The following is a 25,815-nucleotide window of genomic DNA, read 5'->3' as shown; positions in this document are numbered from 1 at the left end:
CTTTAGCCTGCGTTCTCTCTACCATGCTGCTCTGTTTACAACTGGTTCACAGCAAGCGACGACAAAACGCTCTTGTGCATGCGCAGCTGTCTTGGCAAGTTCTCGTTATGATGGACGGGTACCGAAACGAGGCACCGTTTGAAACGACGTGAATCGGTGCTCAGTCGGCACTATGGAATTCGGTCGGTACCTTAAAAAGTACCGGATTCGGTACCCATCCCTAGTGCTCAATCATGACCGTATTCCTGAGAAAGTTTGGAATAAACGCGGCCAGGCTGGGGCGGGCAGAGTGGAGTGACGCCGATGCTAGTGTGTAAGTGGCAAAAGAAAAGCCAGAATATAAATAGTCCAAAGTTGATGCCACAACTGTTTCAAACGAGCCGTTGCCATCTTAGTTTCAATCAGTCGCAGTAAAGTCCTGCCCACCAAACTGACAGAACGCTGTGATTGGCAAGACACAAGCAGACATAGGTACTTAAGTTGTTTACTTAGAAGGATGCATTTGCGTTGTCTTTGACAGTGTGTGGCGGAATGCCCCGTTGACTGACATTCATAGCGGTGAGTATGTCACGTTGTTCATAGTCCAGTAATAGGCAGAGACAGTTTTAAAGACATGAGTAGATTCCACCTCATAACTGAGGTCTGTCTATGGGTCGTAGACTATATATTCACATATAGAGGATGGCTTGCCAGGCTATTACTGATGTGTTATCTTCACAAGTAACAAGTCCAAACGTGTTCCACCATGTTGTGGCAATGCTATTGCTAACGCACTTTAGTCTCTCCTGGCCACCAAATCAACAAAATATTAAAAAGTCGCATGTCAAGGTGGGCGAGGCCATGACAGCTAATTTACATGGTGACATAATGCTGACTGGCTTTTATTGATTCAGACTTTATTTGCCTATTTACTTTATTTGCCTATCTATTTCTTTTCTGTGGCTAAGGCAGGTGATAGGGGGTTAAGTTATTAACATCTTCAGCATGCATAAGTGAGTGGTACAGTAAGTGAACTGAACCTTTAAGTGACAACTATGAACATCTGGAAGTTTTACATATTTAGAGATCTTACCTTAGCAAATTTCTAAAAAAGCAGAAAACTCTTTTTGACTTGATCAGTTGATCCTCTTCGGTTTGGGTGACTGTTGACTGACACACGCTGGAGAGGAAATCTGCAGACATGCACAACCCAGCACAAAGCCCACAAACAAACAGTCACTCAGTGACAATGCATTAGGCCAATAGTTTATTATGGAATTATGTTTAATTCATAAGTATTATGAGAGAGAAAATATAAGTATAAATTATTATCACGAGAGAATAGTTCAGGCACAGATATTCATATTTAAACTCTTCGTGTGTAAATTAAATGATGTGGGCAAACATAATGCATCGGTCAGGCACACATAGAAGTCATCATGAACACCAGTGGCTGCTACACATGTGCAACAGCAGTTGCACATAGGAATGTCCCGAAACAACTTTTTTCATTTCCGATACAATACCGATATTGCAGCCTTCAGTATTGACCAATATCAATCCAATATGATATCAGCACAAATCATACATACTTTTACCGATTTCATAATTTTGGGGGGATTTCCGAGGCACTTCTCAGTGTTGGGAATTTAGAAACTTTGATTTTAAAGTAGCGTCAAAATTGCTTATTTTCTTTTCCATTAGTTTTGCTTCACCAGTAGGGCTGGGCGATACGGCCTAAAATCAATATCATGATATATTGAGGATTTCAACTTGATAATGATAAATGGACGATAACTACAGTAGAGCCCTGCACTGAAGCCCTAGGCCTTCGGGTCGGGTCGGCCCTAGGCCCTCGGGCCGGGCTTCGGGCCAACGACTGTGTAATTACCTCAGACACGGGCCGGGCCGGGCACCTTTATTTTTAATTGAATTCATTAAAAAAATTGAAACACAAACGCAGTAGTAGAGCCCTGCGCGGGACTGTTTTCTTCATCCCGCTCCCGCCCGCTCCCGCTGAATTTCTGACCATTACCGCCTGCAACTGCAACGTGTGTGTTACACTCCCGCCCGCACCCGCAAAACTCGGAGAAATTATTACCTCACAATAAAAGAGATGTATTGAGTTTGCGTCCTCTCTGGTCCTGGAGAAAACATGTCACAACCCTCTTCCATCCATCTGATGCGGCTCTCTGTGCTTGTAAAATAATGAATGGATATTTAAATAAAATGCTTTATAGTTTACTGAATTAATTTTATATCTGTAAGTCAATTCTATGTAAAGATTGTCTGCGTAAACCTGAACAGGTCCAACCCGGTCTTACTGTGAGACCGGGTTGACGCGTCACGCTTGTGCGTAATCATAGGCGCTTTCTCAGCTGAAGAGATTCTGGGCTTTTCAGACAGGCTCATGGATGCGTTGCCACATTGGAGACAGGAACAAGCACTATTCAGCCAAAGTTTCATAATCAGGGAACATTTTCTAAGTGACAAGTCTCTCTGAGCGACAGGGTTTGGAAAACACTTGCTTCAGTGGGAGGAACCTTTCCGCATGCGCTCTGGTTCTGCGATGCGCTCCAAGCCTATCTCCACAACTTCAGCTCGCTGTGCACATATGCGCTGACAGCGAGCTGCGCTGAGCAGCTCAGATGTTCAGATGGGAATCTTTTCTTGGGTGATTTAGCTACATCTGCGATGTGTGTAACGAATAAAATGTCAGTTCGTATGCATGCGTCGGGATAATTTTTTCTATTCTTTCTCCGTCAAAATAAACCGTCAAATACGGGAACTATCCGGTCAACACAACACAAGCCCTGCTTTTGACTGTTTTGTTTTCTTGTGAAAATTGTTGGAAAGAGATCAAATTTAACTTGATTAACACCAGAGCCTGCGCCGTTATCTCCGTGACGGTAAATGAGGGAAAAACAAATTGATCGGATCCTGCACGTCTTTTAACACATTGGTCAGGATTGACGCACTTTGTTTTCATTTATTTGGTTAAAAAAGTCGGGCTCGGGCCGGGCCAGAGAATCCTGAAAACCTTTTCGGGCCGGGTCGGGCTGGGGCTCCACCCCTTCGGGCCGGGCCGGACACGGGCTCAGATTTTAGGCCCGTGCAGGACTCTAAACTACAGGTATGCGCAGAAACAAAAGTTGCCTACTAGGGGGTGTCACATGAATTACGTTGTCACATTTTTACGTGACTCAAGGTGGTACAGCTTCTTACAGGGACATGAATGTTGCCAACCTACAGACATCTTTTCATTTTTTTATTACCAAATGTATTTACAAAGGAAAATTTATCTCGATAAGAGTCAGAAATTTTCGATAACGATACATTTCCAATATATTGCCCCGCCCTATTCACCAGCAACTCTTGCAATTTTACGAGTGCTGTTTATCATTTCCTACTGTTTACAACCAATCAGCATGAGTTAAGCACAAGCCACACCCAGCAACTATCAGGCCTTTCCGAGTACATACCTCAGTTCTGGTACTTGGCTGGTTCCTGAAATGGCCCGAAAAACGGTCCTTCTGAGCCGGCCCATGTGAAATGGAGTAATGCGCATGCCATGAAGGTCTGGTAAAATAACCCGGAAGTTCTGATAGTGAAAACGTGTGTTTAAAAATAAAACACTGAAACAAATTTAAGAATGTAGGGCGATTTGATCTTCTATTTCTATTGATGATGTTATTTATTGCACAGGATTTTTCAGGAACATTTTCAGAATTGAATCAGCAACTTAAACATAGAATAACCGAATGTGTCTGAAAATAAGTAAATTTGGCTTGTAGTTTGGTTTGGGGTTGCATTTTTGTTGTCCAAATTTAAAAGTTCACTAAAACAGAAATTTGAAGAAAGGTTTTACACAAAATATACCCAAATTACTGCAGTCAAAATCTACTGATTAGTAAGTCTGGTATCAAATTTCACACCCTGCTTGTTCCTCCTGAGTAACATTATTTCAGATTGATAAACATAATAGTATTTGAGATCAAATGAAAAATGTTTTAAATGTTTGCGTGATCAAGCTCTAACCCTCTCACTCCACACTGCCATCCTTCATAAGCCTAGAAATCTAGATGGACAGTAGCAGAAGCAAAATTATTTTGCTCTGCGTGTCAGTCTAGCCACGCTCCACTGGAACCTCCACAGTTCTGATCTGACTGGTGTAGGCTGCCACGATTAGTCGACTCATCAAGATGATGTAGACAAATAAAATAGTCGGCTATTAATTTAACAGTCGACACATAGTTTATTTTACAAACAAAACTGCGGCACGTTCGGCGGTTGCTTCCAGCCTTTCTGCTCAGTCGCCGCTTTAGCGCCAAGGCGGATGTGTAGTGGCCATCCAGATCAGCATTCGATTAGTCATCGGAGAAAGAAAACATGGCGAGTGGGCAATGTCACTCATAAGTTTGGGAGCATTATACAAAGACAAAAGAAAGGCCCATAGAGTGCAAACTCTGCAAAGTGAAACTCTCCTTTCACGAGAGCCATCAGCGATGCACGAGCACCTTAAGAAGCACGTCATGGCGGAGAACAAAAAGTCGCTTCGGTAAGTTTACCTCTTGTTAGCTGCTAACTAGGGATGAGTATTTTTTAAATTCTGGCGATACGATACATATCATGATACAGGGGAAATGATACGATATATCACGATATATTGCGATACATTCAGTCAGACGTTACAAGCAATTTTTTTACTGAATTTATTGTAAGAATATTCAATAAACAGTCCAAACTGATACGTAAAATGTTTAACATGAGGTATCTGAACCATGATGGAGGGATTTACATTTCAGTGGTGGAAACAAAACCCACTGCACACTGCTGCCAACTAGCGGGTGGCAATTGAATTGCGCAAAACGAAAAGAAAATACACAAATGTTTGCATGTAAATTCTTTCAGGAATTAGATACACGGCTTTTGAATATCGATGTAATAATCGCAGGGAAAATTATCACGATATATTGCCATATCGATATTTCCCTACTAGGGATGTAAGAAATTGTCGATTACGGCAATATATCGTGATATTTTCCCCAGTGATATTATATCGATATTCAAAACCCGTGTATCGAAAATATCGATATTGCAATATATCGTGATATTTTTCCTTGCAAAAATGTATCGCTAATCAAAAGTCGTGTATCTAATTTTTGGAAGAATTTACATGGAAATATTTGGGTATTTTCTTTTCTTGTGGTGCAATTCAAACACCGACCACTAGTTGGCAGCAGTGTGTAATGGCTTTTGTTTCTACCATTGAAATATAAATCCCTCTGCTATGGTTAAACATGTTAAGTATCAGTTTGGACTGTTTAGTGAATTTTCCTATAATAAATTTAGTCTAAAAAATCGCCAATATCGTCTGACTGAATGTATCGCAATATATCGTGATATATTGTATCGTCTCCCCTGTATCGTAATACGCATTGTATCGCCAGAATTTCACCAATACATATCCCTAATCCCTACTGCTAACATTGGTGTAGCAACATCAGTAGCGGTGGCGATGTTATTACCTTTAGAACAGTGGTTCCCAACCTTTTTCCCAAGGGACCCCGTTTTTTACCAGTAAAATTTTTGACGACCCCCTCCCATTCTCTCTTCCAGTACAAACAGTATTAACAAATGATAAAATTGTTCAAGCACATTTTAATATGCTTTGATTCAATAGATAACAGTAAAAGCAGGCTCCAGTACAGAACAAAGTAATTAACAAAACCAAACAGAGCATAATGTGCTTGACAGTTTGTATTACTTTTCTGAACACATTGTTTCTTGTAAACACCGATAAATTAATCATTCCTTTCAATAAACGTTTGACACATAAAAAATACACTGAGCAAAATGTACTTAAATGTGTATATTACTGTTTATACTAGATTATTTACTGTAAAGGCTGTGATTAATCAACCAGTCCTATCTTTAATGAACTTTTGACAATTGAAAATAAAACAGTGAGCTGAGCAAAATGTGCTTAAAAGTGTGTTACTTTTTCTGTACTAATTATTTCCTGTCTTAATATCAGTAAACTTTTCACTCATGAAAAAAAAATGTGAGCAAAATGTAGGCTATAAACAAGTAATAAATGAAGTTTTAACCCCTTAAAGTGGAGAGGTCCTGGCGACCCACTGAGAGGCTTTGGCGCCCCCTTGTGGGAGTCGGGACCCCCAGGTTAGGAACCACTGCTTTAGAACACGTTTGTATAAGGGCTGAAACGATTCCTTGAGTACCTCGAATAATTCGAGTATAAAAAAGCCTCGAGGCTTCGTTTAATTCATGTTTAATTAATTCATGGCTTTGCAATCACCCGGGGTCATGTTTCACCCGGACCGAAATAAGTGACGCACATACACACTGCACTGAATGCACACGCGAGTAGCGAATGTAACTTAACTTTCTCTTAAGCCATGGCGGACAACGTGGACCCCGGTGGAGTGCGAAAAAGACACAAAATGCCAAAGGTGTGGGACCATTTTTCACGTCGTAAGGCGGAAAATGTACTCCAGTGTAAATACTGTAAAATGGATTTAGCCTAACACACCATATTCCTCGATGCTGCAGCACCTGACCAGCAAACATCCACATGTAAATGTCACGTCTGCAAGCGGACTCGGAGCCTCTACAAGATAATGCATTTTAGCCTGCATTTCTATATATTCTGCGGTAGGGCTGCTCAATTAATCGAATTTTAATCACGATTACGATCTGAGTTTTGAACGATTATAAAAAACAAAACAAGCCGATTATTTGCTCCTCCCGCTTGCGCTGCCCTGAGTTGCAAATGAAGCGCTCCTCCCACAGTGTTGCCAACTTAGCGACTTTGACGCTATTTCTAACAGCTTTTCAGACCCCCTTCTTGACTTTTTAATCTTAAAAGTACCTAGCGAACACCTCAGAAACATCTCTGGTAACCCTTAGCTACTTTCTGGATAACTATCGTCGACGTTTCCTGCAGGTTAGCTAAACACTCCGCCTGCACTCCGGACCGTTCTTCAGGACATTAGGAAAGGGAATGATGTAGTGATGTGTCGGTCGCTAAAGACAGCTCTCGGAGCCGCCCTGCTCCCTGTTGGAGTAACCAGAGTGAGTGACACACACACCGCACCTGCGGACTCCTGAGCCGCTAAAAACAGCTAAATGTGCGCGTGCGGCGCGCTAAACACACGTGCAGCTTGCCCCTGATTGCTGTGAGACCGGGTTGGGGGGTGGGGGGTGCAGCTGTGGTTGGGACAATTATTACATTAACTGATGGACTTGTAAATAAATAGTTTGTAAATAAGGTAGAAATAACTTCCTCACGCTGATAAATAATAACTAATCTCTCTGAGGACACGGTGCTAGTGCACGCTCCTACAGCACCTTGACACAACTCAATAAATGTTATGCAACATTTTGTGAACATCAATTTATTTGCATTTATTTGTTATAAATGCCACTGTATAATTCTTGCTGTCAGTATTTGCAAGATATTGGTATTTGGTTCTGTACTGGTTAGACTTAAATGAGTTAAACCAAGGTCTACAGCCCTTGGGTCATAGACTATGAGCTATAAGTATATTGGTCTTTTATACAGGGAATCAGGAGTTCTTTTAGTGATCATCTTGTTTCTTATTTTTGTCCTGATTGTGCCCTGAGCAATTTTATGACTGAATAAAAACAAATAAAATCAACATAAATTGAAAAATCGTCCTAAATAATCGTGATGTCAATTTCAGTCACCATAATCGTGATTATTATTTTTGCCATAATCGAGCAGCCCTATTCTGCGGGCACTGTGCGACTTTTTCATTTGTAGCAGTCAGTTTCAGCTCACACCATACATCTGGTAGCAACACGTCGGACTTAAAATGTGCTAAAAAATAGCAGTTTTTACAACACGTCAGACTTTTTACTGTGTTGTTATTGATGTCCGTTGTCCCTCTGGAATGCTGCAGGAGGACACGGGTATTTATGAGAGTGACGGAGGAAAACAAAAGGAAGTAAATAAATGTTTGGTGATCAGTACAATTTGACATAACCACGGCAAACATGCTTTCAACAATCCTTGTTAGTGTGAGAAAAATAAAGTGTAGAAATTAAAACGGACGTGTGTTAATAGGGAAACAGCTGGCGAGCCATGTATGCGCATGCGCCGTGAACGGTTCTGGTTCTGTTTGGACCGCAGCCGCTCGCATTTGTTTACTGTGAAGTAAAGTTGAAGTGCTGAAGTTTTGAAAACAAAATTTGAATAAAACTTGAAGAATAACTGGCAATTGCTTGCTCATTTCAAGAGGTCTTTCATATTTTATAACATGCTATTTGATATAAGGGTTTACAAAACGCAAAAGAGTAATTTATTAGAGTACTCGATTAATCGATAAAAGATTCGATAGAGTACTCGATTACAAAAATATTCTATAGCTGCAGCCCTAGTTTGTATGTCACATATTTTTGCTTAGCAGACCGTTTAGCTTTCGTGCGTTGTCCGTGAGAGCGAGTGAGGGGAGGTTGTTGTGCGCGCAAAGTGCTTCTCTTCCGTGCATCTGTGTGCTGGAATTTCGGCCATGGCGCAGCGCCACGCCTGGGGCTGTAAGGGGATGTAGGGGAACACATACAGAATACATTGTCACATTTACACAATGGCTTGCCAGACAAATCATCCATGTCAGTTCTTGGAGGAATGAAAGTAGCTTTTAATTTTTTTTAAAACTAAGAATTTGTTTCCATCACCACTTAGCCGTTTTCTGTTATTATGACTGAAAAATCTGTTAAATATTGCCAAATGTCTGTTAATCCCAGATTAAGTTCTCCCTTTAGGCCATATCGGTTATGCAGAAACTAATATTGAAGCTTCAGTTCAATCAGTTATTACATTATGTTAATTTGATTAACATTATTTAACCATTAACGGTTAATTAATGGCTAGACGTGTTTCAAACTGCTAACCTAAGCCAGAGGTGTCTAATCCTGGTCCATGAGAGCTACTATCTTCTATGTTTTGTTTGCTTATGTGCTCCAACAAACTTGTTACGAATCAATGGATGATGGATGGACTTGTGCAGAACCAGAGGACGTGTGTGCTGCAGCAGAAAAACCTAACCATGCAAAGTAGTGGACATTTGGATCCAGGATTGGACACCACTGCTCTAAGAAGGTTAATCTGGAAAAACATATTTACGCAACAAAACCTGTAAAAGATCATTTCCAAAAATTATGTAACCAATTAGTTTAAAAGCTTTGAACTTTTGTATATTTTCTAATTGATATATATATCAGATGACTTTTAAAAAGACTTAGGTTTACACAATTTAACTTTTTGAAATAGATTTATAAATTCAAGGATTTAGCACAAAAAAAAAATTAAATTATGCCTATTATCAAATTTAATCCACACTTATATATACAAAAAAATTTAATAATGAAAAATAAAATGGTAGTCCAAAAATTATATTTTCAATGAAATTTGAATTTAAAAGTGTCTTTTCACTCACATTTAGACATGAAACAGGTGATAAGTGTTTTCACTGTTGTAGGATCTATGTTCTGGAATTCTGCTCTTCCATATAGTTCTGTGGAGACCGTGGACTAGTTTAGGAGGAAAACTAATGTATTCAATTTGGAATTTTATTTAATTTCAATGCACTTCATTTTTTGTATTAAACTGGTGTCATTTTATCTCGATTAGTTTTAGTTTTTTGTCTTTAATGCCATTTTGAAGTGAATAATATGCCAGTTTTGATTTGAAAATAACTACATCAACACATTTACTTTAAATTTAAAAGTCATACCAATACGTTGAGAGTTTACAGTGTCTGCTGTAAAACCAAAAAAGGACTTCAATGCAAACGTGTGAACACCCCATCATTTCAAGGCCTAAATTTGATTAGGCTGTTATTCTGTATTGTTTAAAACCCAGTGAAAGGCAATCCGTTCCAAAATTTTAAGAATATTAAAATTTCATAGGAAACCGTGTTTCGTAAATTCAAAAGCAATCGTAACAGACAACTGCGAGCGGTCAGCAACTAGAGGACACAATTAGCTAACGCTGCTCCAACTTCTTGCTACACCTGGACTACACAATAACTACATTTTTATACTTAATTTATATAAACTATAAATGCCCTAAATTAACTACAAGTTCAATATCAAACAAAATACAGATTGTCTATAAGGAGTTACGGCATAAAAAACAGCTATTTCCAATGTGGCTCTGTGTTACCGCACAGCAATGAAGGCTAACTGTTACGTTAGCATGTTAGCCTCAGAGAGGAAGCAGCTCAAGCCTGACAGTACAAGTCATTAGCGGCCGCACCGGATCAACAAGAACTTTAGTCTCACCGTCAAGCTGGATGCTGGAGTTTCAAATGTGACACCAGGTTTAGAAAAAGCAATTAGAAACACAGAGTAGATGAGACACAGGACGGTGGAAGAGAAACAAATACAGGATTCAGCCTATGAGGAGGTCTTCATCTGGTGCTTCCATGTCTGTTTACCCGACTGCATTCTGGGACAGTGACGTCACCGCGATCACCCAGGGCGCGCGCACCACCACAATGGAAAGCAATAAAATGAAATAAAAATAACGGTAAATGTTAGTAATGTAATAAATGAGACAAACTATATTCCAGATTTAATCATAATTTCAGTACAGAACAAGGGCAACGCAAATTATTCATCAAACAATAAAAAAAATTATAACTATTATCGTTTTTCAAACATTATGTTGGTATTTTTTATTCCTAATAGACAGTACTTGTATTTTCAATGTATGATGTATTTTTAAACGAAACTGAGAAGTGCTTTTTGAGGTATTTGCAGGTTTTCTTTTGTAAATGTCAGAACAGAACACTGAGTAAACTGCACCAACAGGAGCTTGCAGGATAGGCCTCTAAATGCATTAAATCAGATTAAGGTCTGTTCATTAAATTAGAGAAAAAGATAGCCTACATGACTAATAAAAGTCTTTATGCAAATTAAAACGTCTTGTTTCATAACACTTTTAAGTCTTCATATGTAAATGTAATTGTACATCATATATTCGTTTCAACTGAAAAAAACATGTAGCTTACTCAGGTGACGCCAGTAATCATTTTCTTCACACAACTGAGCTTGAATTTACATTAGGAATTATTGAATTTTATGAATTACGCATATAGGTGTCCATTTGTGCTCTTGGCACCAGGATATAGGCCGCAACACGGTTTATAGTGGGGACGATGTGCTGCTGTTCAGCAGTACATAGTCAATACTTTTAAGACTAGGCTTAAAACATTTTATTTGATAGGGCCCATGGTTAAAATCTGATGTTAGCCTAGATATGGACAAGTGGGGGAGTAGAGGGAGGAGCAGTGTACAGTCGATAAAGACGGCTCTCCCTTGCCCTGCCTCCAACATGCCTCCATCTAAAAGGTTAGGTTATCTCTGTAGTTATGCTGCTATAGGTTTAGACTGCTGGAGGACATACTGACCACTTTCCACACTCGACTACTTTCTTCTACAATTTGCTCTTTAACTGTATTATTTCCTGCTATTTCAGCTGTTCACTTTGTTTTTTCTCTAAGTGGTTTTCTCCCCAGAAGAAGCTGCAATGGTGTTCTGCTGAGCTGTGGTGGCCTTATGGAGGGGGCCATCAGCTTGAACACTGTTGCCAACCACTTAATAATTTTCCCTCTCCCGATAATAACATTTTACTTTCTTTGACATTGAATGTGCTACTACTAGTTTACCCATTTAATTATGAATTCACTATAATAAATTGATCGGGGGCAGAGCAATTCGAAAACCTCCTCAATCCTATCAGCAAGTAATCCAGTGAAGAAGCAGAGCCTGGGGACTCTCTGGGGCAGAGGTCACTGAGGTGGTTAAAAAGCTTTTGGGTAGCAAAGTCCCAGAAGTGGATGAGGTTCGCACAGAGTTCCTTAAGGTTCTGGATGTTGTAGGGCTGTATTGGATGACGTGGCTTCGCAATATCACATGGACATCGGGGGCAGTTCAAATGGACTGGCAGATTGGGTTGGCGGTCCCCCATTTAAAAAGGGGGACCCCAGGGCATGTTCCAACTACAGGGGGATCACACTCCTGAGCCTCACTGTAAGGTCTATTCAGGGTTTCTGGAGAGCAGGGACCGTCGGATATTCGAACCTCGGATTCAGGAGGATCAATGTGGTTTTTGTACTGACCGTGGAACACTGGACCATCTCTATACCCTTAGGGGGGTCCTCAACAGTGTGTGGGAGTTCACCCAACCAATCTACATGTGTTTTGTGAATTTGGAGAAGGTGATTGACCGCGTCCTTTGGGGGGTACTTCGGGATTATGGGGTATAAGGCCCTTTGATATGGGCTGTGGGCTATTCCTGTGTGACCAGTGTCAGAGCTTGGTCCGTCATTGCCGGCTGTAAGTTGGGCTTGTTTGCCGTGAGTTAGACCTCCACTGAGGCCTCCCCTTGTCACAGATTCTGTTCATAACTGCTGTGGACAGGATTTCCAGGCACAGTCAAACTGTTGAGGGGATCTGAAGCAGCTGGGATGAAATTCAGCTCATCTAAATCTGAGACCATGGTCTTGAATTGAAAGAGTAGAATGCCTACTTCAGGTCTAGGACTAGGTGCTGCCCCAAGTGGAGGAGTTAGCTCAAGGTCTTGTTCACGAGTAAGGAAAAGATGGAGCGCAAGGTCAGTTGGAGATGGAGATTAGGTGCTGCATCTGCTGTGATGCAAGCATTTTACCTTTATGTTGTGGTGAAGACAGAGCAGGGCTGAAAGGCAAAGCTCTCATTTACCAATTGGTCTGCGTTCCTACCATCACCTATCACCTATGGTCACAAGCTTTGGGTAGTGACCGAAAGAATGAGGTTATGTATATAAGTGGCCAAAATGAGTTTTCTCGGTAGGGTGTCTGGGCTCTCCCTTGGAGATAGGATGAGAAGCTTGGTCATCCAGGAGGGGCTTGGAGGAGATCTGCTCCTCCACATTGAGAGAAGCCAGTTGAGGTGGCTTAGGCATCTGGTTAGGATGCCTCCTGGTGAGGTGTTTCGGCCATGTCCAATTGGGAGGAGGCCTAATGGAAAACAGGACACGCTGAAGGGACTGTTTCACAGCTGGCCAGGGAACTCCATGGGATACCCCTGGAGAAGCTTGCCTAAGTACTGTAGATGGATAAAGGGAAGTCTGGGCCTCCCTGCTTAGGCTACTGCCCCCACAACCTGACCCTGGATAAACAGAGTAATGTGGATGGATGGAGTAATCTTTATTTTGATTTTGCATTGAAAATGAACAGAAACAATGCTTTCAGAAATCAATTTACAAAGTACTAAGTGAGAGACTTTAAACAAATAGCCAAAGTCACTAACACACCCTGCTGTACCCCTTTGTAAACAAGGGGACCACCACCCCGGTCTGTCAGTCCAGTGGGACTGCCCCCGATGCCCACCCGATATTGCAGAGCCGTGTCAGCCAACACAGCCCCACAACATCCAGAGCCTTAAGGAACTCCGGGCTGATCTCATCCATCCCTGGAGCCTTGCCACAGAGGAGCTTTTTAACCACCTCAGGGACCTCAGCACCAGAGATTTGAGAGGCCAATCTAAAGTCCCCAGACTCTGCTTCCTCACTGGAAGACATGTCGATGGGATTGAGGAGGTCTTTGAAGTATTCTGCCCACCGATCCACAACGTCCTGAGTAGAGGTCAGCAGCACACCGTCCCCACTATAGATAGTGTTGATAGTGCACTGATTTCCCCCCACGAGGTGCCGGATGGTGGACCAGAATCTCCTCAAAGCCGTACGGAAGTCTTGCTCCATGGTCTCACCGAACTCCCCCCAAGCCCAGGTTTTTGCCTTGGCGACCACCTAAGTTCCGCTTGGACTGCTGGTACTTGTCAGCTGCCTCTGGAGTCCCACAGGCCAAAAAGACCTGATAAGACTCTTTTTTCAGCTTGACAGCATCCCTAACCGCTGGTCTCCACCAGCCGGTTTGGGGGTTGTCACCACGACAGGCAACGACGATCCTGCGACCACAGCTCTGGTCAGCCGCCTCAACAATGGAGGCCCAGGGTCCATTCAGAATCAATGTCCCTCGCCTCCCCCGGAACATTTTGGAAGTTCTTTCGGAGGTGGGACTTAAAGCTCCTTCTGACAGGAGACTCCGCCAGACGTTCCCAGCAGACCCTCGCGATATGTTTGTGCCTGCCTGGTCTGACCGGCATCCTCCCCCACCATCTGAGCCAACTCACCACCAGGTAGTGGTCAGTTGACAGCTCCGCCCCTCTCTTCACCCGAGTGTCCAAGACATGAGGCCGCAGGTCAGATGAAACAACAACAAAGTCGATCATCGAGCTGCGGCCTAAGGTATACTGGTGCCAAGAGCACATATGGACACCTTTATGTCTGAACATGGTGTTCATCATGGACAATCCATGACTGGCACAGAAGTCCAATAACAAAACACCACTCAAATTTAGATCAGGGGGGCTGTTCCTCCCAACCACACCTCTCCAGTTCTCACTGTCATTGCCCATGTGAGCGTTAAAGTCCCCCAGCAGAATGAGGGAGTCACTGCAAAGAGCGCTTTCTAGCACCCTCTCCAAGGTCTCCAAAAAGGGTGGGTAGTCTGAACTGTAGTTTGGTGCATAAGCACAGACCACAGTCGGAACCCGTCCCCCCACACATAGGCGGAGGGAGGCTACCCTCTCATTCACTGGGGAAAACTCCAAAGTACAGGCACCAAGATGGGGGGCAACTAGTATGCGCACCCCTGCTCGGCGCCTCTCAGTGGGAGCAACTCCAGAGTGGTAGAAAGTCCAACCCCTCTCAAGGAAACTGGTTCCAGAGCCAGAGCCATGCGTTGAGGTGAGTCGAATATATCTAGTTGGAACCTCTCAACCTCACACACGAACTCAGGCTCCTTCCCCACCAGAGAGGTGACATTCCATGTGCCAAGAGCCAGCTTCTGTAGCCGAGGATCAGACCGTCAAGGTCCCCGCCCTCAACTACCACCCATCACACACTGCACCCGACCCCTTTGGCCCCTCCCACGAGTGGTGAGCCCATGGGAAGGGGGACCCACGTTTCCTCTTCGGGCTGTGCCCGGCCGGGCTCAGTGGGTGAAAGCCCAGCCACCAGGCACTCACCAATGTGCCCTACCTCCAGGCCTGGCTCCAGAGGGGGACCCCGGTGACCCACGTCCGGGTGAGGCAACACGTTTTCCATTTATATAATTCATCATACGAGGTCTTCGGGCTGCTCTTTGTCTGATCCCTCACCTAGGACCTGTTTGCCGTGGGTGACCCTACCAGAGGCAGAAAGCCTCAGACAACTTAGCTCCTAGGATCATTGAGGCACTCAAACCCCTCCACCACGCTAAGGTGGCAGCCCAGGGAGAGGCTATTTTCTAATCCTAATCTAATCCTATTTGATATGTGCCATATATTTCACATATATGTCTGTGAATTTTAAAGACACGTTTTGATGTCAAGAAAGTGCTTATTTTTGAACAGCTGCAAAAGTTTAGGGTTTTGTGTTAAAAGATGTGTACAATGCCTGTCCAGTATGGGAAGCTGGTGACTGGATGCTGAACCATCTTGCTAGACCAGCATTGTATGCTGATCTACCACTAAACCAGCACCAAACACAACATATGCTGTTTTTATGAGCAGGGCTTTGCTCATACATAATTGAGGCGTTTTTTTACACAGCAAAAAGTGATTACAGCATTCATTTTGCCTTTGAAAAATGTATTCTACCGTAATTCAATTTCATCACTTGATTGTGTAATTTGTAATTGATTGTGTGATAAAAAAACCTAGTGGTATTACTAAATTGCATTTAAACTAAATCTCTGTGTCACATAATCACTGTAATCACTGTATACTTAAAATCCACATTATTTAACGAAGATGAAGCGAAAAGATCACAACATGCAGTAACGTCCTCTTACCAGATAAGGCAGTAACGAGCTCAGCTGTGTCTGAGTTGCCTAAAGACAAAAGATCAATCAGTACCAGTAGAACGGAAGTAGTAGAAGAAGAAAAACAGCAACATGGGAGCTGTAACTGATGGTTTGTGGCTTTATCATTAACTAATTTCAGCACTTAAGTTACTCTTTACTTTTGTTTTCGTCTAAGTTTAAAACATTGTAAATTGCGCCTTATTATCTGGAAAAATACCCAGAAATGCTACCTGTAATAGCGACGTTAGCTAGCACACTTAGCATAGATGCATTATGTTTTCAACGCTCTTCAGCTGCTTTATTGCATGTTCCACAGATGAGGTGATTCGAAAACGTCTTCTCATTGACGGTGACGGAGCTGGAGATGACCGCCGAATCAATCTGCTGCTGAAGAGCTTCACCAAGTGGTGCAACTCACCTTCTGGGACCCTAGAAGAAGGGTACGAGCTAGCAATATATCTGTCTCCAGTTTTTGCTTGTAACATCTTGAATGCCGAGTACACAACTGCAGTGAAATGCTGAACATTGGGCTCTTTGTGTGTAGATTCACTCAGTACCAGAGGATGGTGGCTACTCTGGCTCAGTGTGAGTTTTCTATGGGAAAGACGTTGATGGTTTATGACATGAATCTTCGTGAAATGGAGAATTATGAGAAGATCTACGCAAACATAGGTAAGATCGGCTTTGTTTTCAATGTCACAGAATTTTTTGTTAATTCTTTTAGTCATACATGCCAAATGGCCTGTATTTTATAGAGCTTTCTAGTCCTGGAACCCCCCACGGCGTTTTACAACACAACACAATCAGACATTTACACACACATTCACACACTGGTGGTGATGAGCTACATCGTAGCTACAACTGAGCGGGGCTCGAACCTGCACCCTTCTGATTATGGGGCGAGCACTTAACTCCTGTGCCACCATCGCCCAATTAACACTAATCAAACTTTTTTCTTTCGCACCTCGCAGAACAAAACATCACATCTGCACATGAGAAGATCACAGAATGCAAAAAAGAAATTCTGCGTGCCAAGAGAATACGAAAAAATCGCCAGGGTAAGGACATTTTAACATCTGTTGTATTTACAGAAAAATTACCAGATGTGGTATCAAATGTGCGTTGTCAAAAGGATGTAAACTTTTTTTTAAGTATCTGTTCTCTGTCTCTCCAAAGAATATGATGCTTTAGCAAAGGTAATCCAGCAACACCCAGACAGACATGAAACACTCCAGTAAGTCAGCCTATCGATAAAACATGTCAAGCTCCCCTTCATGTTCAATAAAGTGCTCATTTTTGTTTTACCTTCCAGGCAGTTGGAGGCACTCGATAAAGAACTCCAGCAACTGTCTCACATCAAAGAGAACGTAGATGCAAAGGTAAACTCAAACACAGCGGCCTAATGTTGTTAAAGTATCAGATTTAGTTGTATTTTTACTGACTTTTTATGCCATGTTTGCATTCTCTTTAGTTGGAGTTGAGGAAGAAGCAGTTTCATGTTCTTCTTACTACCATTCAGGAGCTGCAGCAGACACTAGAAAGTAAGTAGCCACTTGGTTATACAGACAAACTGTTGTCAGAGCTGCCCTCATCGTCTATCCTGTCTTTCCTAGATGATGAAAAGTCAGATAGTGACGACCACAGTCAGGAGAGTCCCATGGAGAATGGGGATTGAACACATAAAGAGCCCAACTGAAGGAGTCACAGCTTTTAATTGAAATTTAGTTTGTCTAAGAATCCTTTTTTGTATGTATTTTTGAATAAAGCTGTCATCTTGGAGTATATCTTTAATTCTTATATTCTCTTTTCATTAAAATAATCTCAGTAAAAATGTAACCAAAGCTTCCAGGCTTTTAAGAAAATCAACTGAAACTCTGATCAGAAAAGAAATTTAATACGCGTCAGTCAAGGACAGAACAGTTGTTGAACATTCATATGTGCTGTATTTTCTCTGGAAGTTTCTGCACTATAAGTGAGAGTTTGAATACTTGTAAAATCTAAGTGTCATTAAACCCAATTATCATTTTTTTCATACTAAATTATCATTTTTTCATACCAAACTATCAAATAGTTTCTGATTTAAAGTTCACAAAATTACATTCTTCTGAGAATAAGACGTCTGTAACAAGAATTATGGTTTTGCTCATTTATTTAAAAATGAATGCCAAAATTTACTGATGTAGTAAATAAACCACAATGAAAGAAAGCCTCTGACTTCCTATGTGAATGATCACTATGTACTTTGTTGCAAACCCCTGTAAATTGTTTTAACCGAACCATAAAGTCTAGAACAACATCATGCATGCTACAACAGAAAAGGGATTTAAGGTCTAGAACTCTACCAGGTACGCTTGGGCCTGCAGGATGTGCTTTAGTCAACTCTGCAAAGCTGCTCGTTTACTGCCAATGTCAAAGTCCTCCTTCAGCAAGAGCTCCATGTTCTCCTTATCCTGGAGCATCTCTCTCTGCAGCTCAGTGGCAGACTCCTGCAGCATCTGGTAGCGGATCACCAGCGGGATCTGGTCTGCCAGGCGCATGCTAGCAATCTGCAGGAGGAAGGAGCAGTTAGGCTCACCCTGAGTTGAAGAAGGCTTTTTCTCTGATAATGTTAAAACATACTCTGTAATATGATTTAAGATGCATCATTGTCATTGCAGTACATAAGGTTTCATCTTCTGAAGGATTCATTTTCACCCTTCTCTCCATCCTGTTTGCTCTCAGTGATGCTGTTACTGTAGGTCTTGTCCTGGGAGTAAACCAGCAGCTCCATTTTGAACTGAGTCCTCGGCGTAGTCTCAGCAAAAGACTTGTCTGCTTGATGGCTTCGATCTTTGCCTAAAAAGAGACTTCTCAATTTGAACTTTGCCTTAAAATACAAAGGCCAAGATTGTAAAGGTGTCTTTATGAGCTAAATTAAATCATTACCTTGGTTGCTTTCAAAAGGTTAGGAAATCCTGTGAAGCTAATCTGGGCTAGCTGTATGAACATCCTCTTGACAGCATCTAGAAAGAGATCAACAAGCTCAACCAATAAGGATTTAGCATCTCTTGATGGGATACATATCGTCCTCCACCCTTCACCCTTGAGCTTTAAACTAAGTTCATCTTACGCTGAGAAAGTAATGACAGATAATTGGTCAATATTACCAGATCTTGCAGTAGATGAACTCCAAAGGTTAATCACCTTAAGATTTTATTAAAGTCCATCCTGTGGTTCTTCATTCCAGCTTGATCACAAAACCAGTCAAACGTTACACCCATGCAATGAGAACGGCCCACGTTTACCTCCAATTTCTTTAAGTTTCCTGATGGCCGGCTCCTCCAGCTGTTTGATCTGCTCCTTGACCATCACCTCAAAGGTTTTGTAGTTGATGAAGCCCGGTAGCTCTCTCCCACGGTACATTTCCTCATATTCTTCCACCTCTTTTTCGATTTTCTTTTTAACTGCAAAAGTATTCGTCACGAATGATGCTGATAATCATTTGTGTGAAATGTGTTTCTCATAAAATCCTGACGGTTATCTCCTGAGCAATCCACGTGAGCCTTCCATTTCCCAAACTCTCGTCTAAGCACGGCAAAAATGTTGAGTCTCTTTCCACATTTCAGTTCCTCCTCTGTGGTCAAGCTGATGGCACCCTGAGTGAACGTGGTCACTTTCTGAAACACACACACGTTACATGTTTTAGTGGTAATAAGGCAGATATGCTAGAGTTAGGGAGCTCACATCGATCAGGAAGAGGAGTCTCTCTGCTGCATCAGTTGGCGGTCCATTTCCATATCGGTCCAGCTCCGCCTGAGAGTCTGTTTGACTTTTTCCTCTATCTGCTCTTCCAGTCTTGGCAGAGACCTCTCTAAACAAAACAAAATAGGAGTCAAACACCTGACTGATAACAAACTAGTGATGATAAGTAAGTTAATAATTACCCACCTCAATGTGATGCACCAGCTCAAGGGCCAGTTTCTCAGCTAGTTTAGGAACAGTAGCATGACCTTCGTTGTAAAGAACGCTGCAAAAAAGTCTCAAATGAAGAAATACTTTCAATGTTCAATGCAATACAAATAATTAAGATCTTACTTTAAGTATGCATGATCATTAAAGAAAGCCTTCTCCCTCTCTATAGCTTCAGTCAGAGACATCCTCTCCATGATTTTCCTTCTGACCCCTGCATTTCATGTAGCCTTTCGTCAGCTGGATGATTTCGTTGTGGACTATTTCCACCACCGTCTCCTCTGTGCCTTTGTCCACCAGGTCAGGTTTGGTCAGGATCCCTTAAAGAGAGACAAAGAGAATGCCTAAAGACTAGAGACATCATAGAGCTTTGGGGTCCTTCTATAAAGTCACTTGCGTTTACCCAGAGTCCTCTCTCCATCAGGATCCACCTGTTGAGCTATCTTCAGTGCCTCTGTGGTGGCTATGTCCACGTTGCTGGGAACCACCACCAAGCTGACGGTTTCTTGTTTGGTGATGAACTTCTGGATGAGCATCCTAATCATAGATTTCCAGGAAATTTTAAGTTATGTGCCAGTTTCTGTGACTTCTCTTGTGCCATACGTTATCAGTATTATGGAGGAGTTCTGGCATAGCTGCCCGAAGTTAACAAAGCAAATACATGTCTGGTATCTCCTTTCATTTCTCCCTGAAACTTTGCATTTCATCATTGATAATAAAAAAGATGAGTGTTACTCAGGGCCAGTGAGGCCTTCTGACCTACTGTAGATCTATTGGATGCAGATCTATTGATGTTACCAAGATTTCTGCTCTTTTTTTATTTGACCATTACATTCACTGACATGCTCGATTCAAATTTCACTTCTTTGTGCAAGTTTTTTTATTTTGTTTTCGAACTCAGATGTATAATTCAGAAATTATATTTAAGTTTTTGTTTATTTTGTGCCGAACAGCTTGGTATGAAACCGTGAACACATAAAGAGATGCTTAACAGTCAACATGAACAGACAATTGGATTTTTGTCTGACTATTTTATCTTTTTACCACAAGAGGGCAACAGTGGTTGTTTAGTGAGAGCCACAGCTGGAGCAGATGGGAGGACTTGGAACAGTGGCATACTAGAGAAGTAAGATTTATACACTGTTCATCTACAAGTGCTAAAACCCCGGGACAGTGTGATACTCTCAAGAAAATAATCTAATTATACAATTTATTTTTTAATATTTTCCATTTTGGGTGTTTTTCTGCCTGTTTATGGAACTTCACTGTCTTCCTGTCAGAATGTCGAATGAAAATAAAGTTGTGACATTATGATGGTAAAGTCCCCTGGGCACAAAGTGTAGGCTTTGCGACTTTTTCATCTCATGAGCTGCTTTTGAACTGAGCAGCTCAACGCGATCCACCGACGGCAAAAAATAAATAGCAAAGTGTCGCAGCCACAACAGAGAGGTGAAATCACTGGAGTGTAGGTTACGAGCTCTGCTGAGGCTGACACAAATAAACGACAGAATGTAGAAAATATGAGCAGAAACGGACAATTGCATGTTGTTAGTTATTTGCTTTTGCTGGCGCCACTTTGAGAATGTTACTGTGGCTGTTCGTGGGTCAGCAAGAAGCATCTGGAGCACATGAATAATCATCGCACCCCATACTTGAGGAGATGCTGAAGCGAGCACGAGAGAGGTGCATAGACTTGCGGAAAAAAAGGGAAAGGGTGGAGTAACTCCACATCCAAAATAAATTATTTTAATGGATCATCTTAGTGGTGTATGTGTTGTGCTCGATAGCTGAGTCAGTTGCTGTATAATGAATGTCTCCCTGGTGTTTTTCTGTTAGACCTATTTTATTCCCCTTCCTTGGGCTGCCCACATGGGCCCCCTAGTGGGCAGCTCTTCAGCTCAGAAAGCACCTGTAATATAAGTTTCAGTGGGAGCACGGGCAGAATATCTTACCCTCTCCAGTCAGAACCCAAAAACAGCACCAGAAGGCAGCAATTTATCAAAAGTATCCTTTATTAACACACCCAACAATAAAACACTACAGCTGAGTCTCTTCACAATAAAACCAGCTGTTCAGCATAAATAAAATCAAGCAAGTGGGTACTTAGCTGGCCTAGTCAATACGACCCCCTCCCCGGGGTATGAGCTTCTGACACCGTCCAACGCTCCGGGGTTCAGCTTGCGAGGACGGTGGGTAAGTCCACGGCTCAGGTTCGGCTGCCAGAGTTTGCGGCGGCAGATGTCGGCGTGGACTCGGCACCCAACTACTCCCAGCTCTCACTTCCTAAAGAAGGCGTTAAGGCTCCCCTCCTAGTGCTGGATCACTGCCCACCTATTCAGCTGTCTTCATCACCGGCAGTCCTAACCAACTGCGAACAATCCCAACCCCCCAGAACCGGGTGCCACAATGACAGGTCGACCACACACACAACTTGGTAGATCTGCCACCCTTTTCTCCTCTCCGGCCTCATTACACCTGACAAGCACCAGCCGGCGTCCAGTCGCCACACCCCCAGAATCTGTCAACTCCCGTCTTCTGTCTTCCACACTCTCCCCCTTCTTGACCTGAAGGACTCGGGGGCGAGTCCTAAACATCCATGTGATAATCCTTGAACCAAGCGGAGGGTCTCCTCTGACGAACCACGCATTGTTCCACAGCTCCATGTCCCTCAACCTTCCCAGGGAGATGATGGGGCAGGGTCACTTGAGTCACTGGAACCACTCGTTTCTGCAGACTGTTGATCAACCCTGCTGGTGTTTTCCCAGGTGGCATCCCGTTGATGCAGACTCTCTGCCCCGCTCTCTCTCGGCACCCCACCGCCATTGGTGCTGCAACTGTTTGAAGAGAAGTACATGGCTTAAGTCGGCTGAAGTGAATCGCACTCTCAGGACCCCCCTCAACGAGTACCAGTCTGTACAGCACATCTGTCACCTGCTCGAGAACCCTAAACAGTCCTTTATATCGTCTCTGAAGCTTGCCCCCCCCCCCCCCCCCCCCCCCCGGGGCACCCTGCGGGGTACGCTCCAGGAGTATGGGGTGGGTGGCTTTCTGTTAAGGGCCATTCAGTCCCTTTACCAGAGGAGCGTGAGTTTGGTCCGCATAGCCGGTAGTAAGTTGGGCCTGTTCCCGGTGAGGGTTGGACTCCGCCAGGGCTGCCCTTTGTCACCGGTTCTGTTCATTACCTTTATGGACAGAATTTCTAGACGCAGCAGTGGTGTGGAGTGTGTCGAGTTTGATGGCAGGAGAATCTCGTCTCTGCTTTTTGCGGATGATGTGGTCCTCCTAGCTTCATCCAGCTCTGACCTTCAGCTCTTGCTGGGTAGGTTCGCGGCCGAGTGTGAAGCGGCTGGGATGAGGATCAGCACCTCCAAATCTGAGACCATGGTTCTCGACCGGAAAAGGGTGGCTTGCCAACTCTGGGTCGGGAGAGAGGTCCTACCTCAAGTGGAGGAGTTTAAGTATCTCGGGGTCTTGTTCACGAGTGAGGGTAGGAGGGATCGGGAGATCGACAGGCGGATTGGTTTGGTGTCTGCAGTGATGCGGACGCTGAGCCGATCTGTTGTGGTGAAGAGGGAGCTGAGCCAGAAAGCCAGGCTCTCGATTTACCAGTCAGTCTATGTCCCAATCCTCACCTATGGTCATGAGCTTTGGGTAATGACCGAAAGAACGAGATCGCGGATACAGTACAAGCGGCCGAAATGAGTTTCCTCCGTAGAGTGGCCGGGCTCAGCCTTAGAGATAGGGTGAGGAGCTCGGACATTCGGGGGTGATTCGGAGTAGAACCGCTGCTCCTCCGGATCGAAAGGAGTCAGTTGAGGTGGTTTGGGCATCTGGTCAGGATGCCTCCTGGACGCTTCCCTGGGGAGGTGTTTCGGGCATGTCCTGCCGGCAGAAGGCCCCCGGGTCGACCCAGGACACATTGGAGAGGTTACATCTCCAATCTGGTCCGGGAACGCCTTGGGGTCCTGCCGGAGGAGCTGGAGGAGATGGCCGGGGAGAGGACGGTCTGGAGAGCCCTAGTTGGGATGCTGCCCCCGCGACCCGGACCCGGATAAGCGGAGGAAGACAACGACGGTGTTCTCTGTCAAGAGCTTCACTTGCCGGTGGAGCTACCTGTTGTTCCCAAGCTGCAGTGCCACACCTGTCTGCAAGCCAGGTCACCAGCGGTGCAGTTTTGACTACATTTTCCACATCTTGACACCAGAAAATTGAGTCACATTATTTTTATTACATAACTTGTTTCCAGGATACCCTAGGCATGAGCTTCAGTAATCCTGCAGCTTTTCTCTGTAATTCTCCTGTCTGATGACACACCTTGACCAGTTTCTGTTATCAGGTAATCAGGTAATGACCAACAGAATTAAATCTTTTTAACCCTCTGGAGGCAGGCGTTGCAGATTTGCAATGTTAAAACCTACCTACCTGGTTAGTCCACACACGTATTTCATGAGCATTTTTTAACTCAGAAGTACCCCTGAAGGACTTAGTTGTTGGTCCTTTTATCAAAACTTATTTTGAGCCTGAGAGGGTTAAGGAACAGTTTGTAAATTATTTTCTATCTTAGTGGTTCAGTGGGTTGGTGTTTTCCATCAAGAACTTCACTTGCTGGTGGAGCTACCTGTTCACAAGCTGCAGTGCCACACCTGTCTGCAAGCCAGGTCACCAGTGGTGCAGTTTTGACTACATTTTCCACATCTTGACACCAGAAAATTGAGTAACATTATTTTTATTACATAACTTACCCTAGGCATGAGCTTCAGTAATCCTGCAGCTTTTCTCTGTAATTCTCCTCTCTGATGACACACCTTGACCAGTTTCTGTTATTTGTGAAAAAGAACGCACCAGGACTATCAAACCCTCAACTGAATGATTAACACATCTTTTATTGTACTTTTCTACTTTTACTTCAAGGTGCAATTTGTAAAAATGAGGTAAAAATTACATCCTGTGGTTAAATTTGGGTACTGCAGCACACTTCTGGGTCACTCTTGTTTACTGGGTTCTTTAAACAACTTTGGAGCTTTTTACCGGCCCGTGTTTAATTACAATTGCCGGCGCTGCAACGTTAGCTCTGCTCAGGTTTGGCAATCTCATGGGCTCACAGATTGTAAACAGTAAATACGTCCCTCCAGTCTTTTAAAAGGAGAACATTTGGCATCCCCCCAGCCTGCTGAGAAAGAAATCTGTTTCAATGTAGCCTTCCTTCCAACATGATTGAGACATTTAGACTGTTTTTTGGTTATCTCACCTTTTAATTGCTCCTTTAAGGAAAAAAAACTCTAATACTTCAAAATGCACACAAGTATTTTTACACTCCAGTATCTATACATCCACCTGAGTAATGAATATGAATACTTTTGTCACATCAGGTAATGACCAACAGAATTAAATCATTTTAATAGAATCACCTATCAGATTTTTTTAAGGAACAGTTCGTAAATTAGAGGCCAAAAAAAAAAAAGAAGTAAAAATAAAAAATCGAATTTGGAACAATGACAAAAAGAGCCAAAGGTGCAAATTTAAACATGTTTATTAGATAGACATCCTGTAAAATATCATCCACACTCATGGACCTGTGCACAGAAGTCACAGGTGGCAGATTATTACACAGACATGAACGTTCAGCTGACTCTATTACAGATGCTAGTCACAGACACAGGGTCAAAAACACACTGCTAGGGGATCAATTCAATCAAAGGTAACAACACATTTCATCCAATGATCATGAGTTTACAATACATCACCTCCACATTTGTTGTACAAACTCTCACTTATGTAAAGACAAACTCACATTTTTCTATGTTTCTATTATAACTGTGGTTGCTGTGTACTTTTTGCTGGGCTTTAACTACAGATAATGTTCTGAACATGCATTACAAACATAAATCTCACATTTAAAATGTCAAAATAGACACAGGGAGGCACAGAAAGTCATGTAAGAGTGGCTTCT

General features: G+C 42.9%; 3 protein-coding genes across 5 annotated transcripts in view; 1 reads left to right on the top strand and 2 right to left on the bottom strand.

Moving 5' to 3' along the window:
• LOC107385446 (ataxin-7) overlaps positions 1-10,464 on the bottom strand; it is a 50,093-nt gene extending 39,629 nt beyond the window's left edge. The window contains exons 1-3 of one of the 3 annotated variants that reach the window (XM_070549353.1): positions 10,309-10,433; positions 2,081-2,171; positions 1,073-1,172 (exon numbers count right to left, since the gene is read on the bottom strand). The gene's annotated coding sequence lies outside the window, so the exon portion shown is untranslated. Of the gene's footprint in view, positions 1-1,072; positions 1,204-2,080; positions 2,172-10,308 lie in introns of those variants that run through there. The other 2 variants (XM_070549352.1, XM_070549354.1) reach the window with 2 other exon arrangements.
• Positions 10,465-15,920: 5,456 nt separating this feature from the next.
• thoc7 (THO complex 7) lies at positions 15,921-17,696 on the top strand. The gene is made up of 8 exons (XM_015959318.3): positions 15,921-16,026; positions 16,234-16,357; positions 16,462-16,589; positions 16,889-16,975; positions 17,094-17,151; positions 17,230-17,296; positions 17,389-17,458; positions 17,531-17,696. The coding sequence occupies exons 1-8, from the start codon at positions 16,008-16,010 to the stop codon at positions 17,590-17,592; spliced, it is 615 nt and encodes a 204-aa protein (XP_015814804.1). The 5' UTR covers positions 15,921-16,007; the 3' UTR covers positions 17,593-17,696.
• LOC107385450 (synaptoporin a) lies at positions 16,498-20,581 on the bottom strand. Its single transcript, XM_070549896.1, is given in 13 exon segments — positions 16,498-18,463; positions 18,537-18,561; positions 18,563-18,728; positions 18,731-18,752; positions 18,843-18,919; positions 19,202-19,360; positions 19,432-19,573; positions 19,641-19,712; positions 19,715-19,765; positions 19,845-19,923; positions 19,992-20,065; positions 20,067-20,185; positions 20,269-20,581. Coding segments are annotated over 13 exon segments (1,344 nt in total). The 5' UTR covers positions 20,411-20,581; the 3' UTR covers positions 16,498-18,247.
• Positions 20,582-25,815: the final 5,234 nt, after the last annotated feature.

This window comes from Nothobranchius furzeri, chromosome 3 (genome assembly GCF_043380555.1).
Source record: "Nothobranchius furzeri strain GRZ-AD chromosome 3, NfurGRZ-RIMD1, whole genome shotgun sequence".
NCBI lineage: Eukaryota > Metazoa > Chordata > Actinopteri > Cyprinodontiformes > Nothobranchiidae > Nothobranchius > Nothobranchius furzeri.
Note: the sequence above shows the minus strand (reverse complement) of the source record. Positions and strands in the feature narration are given on the sequence as shown.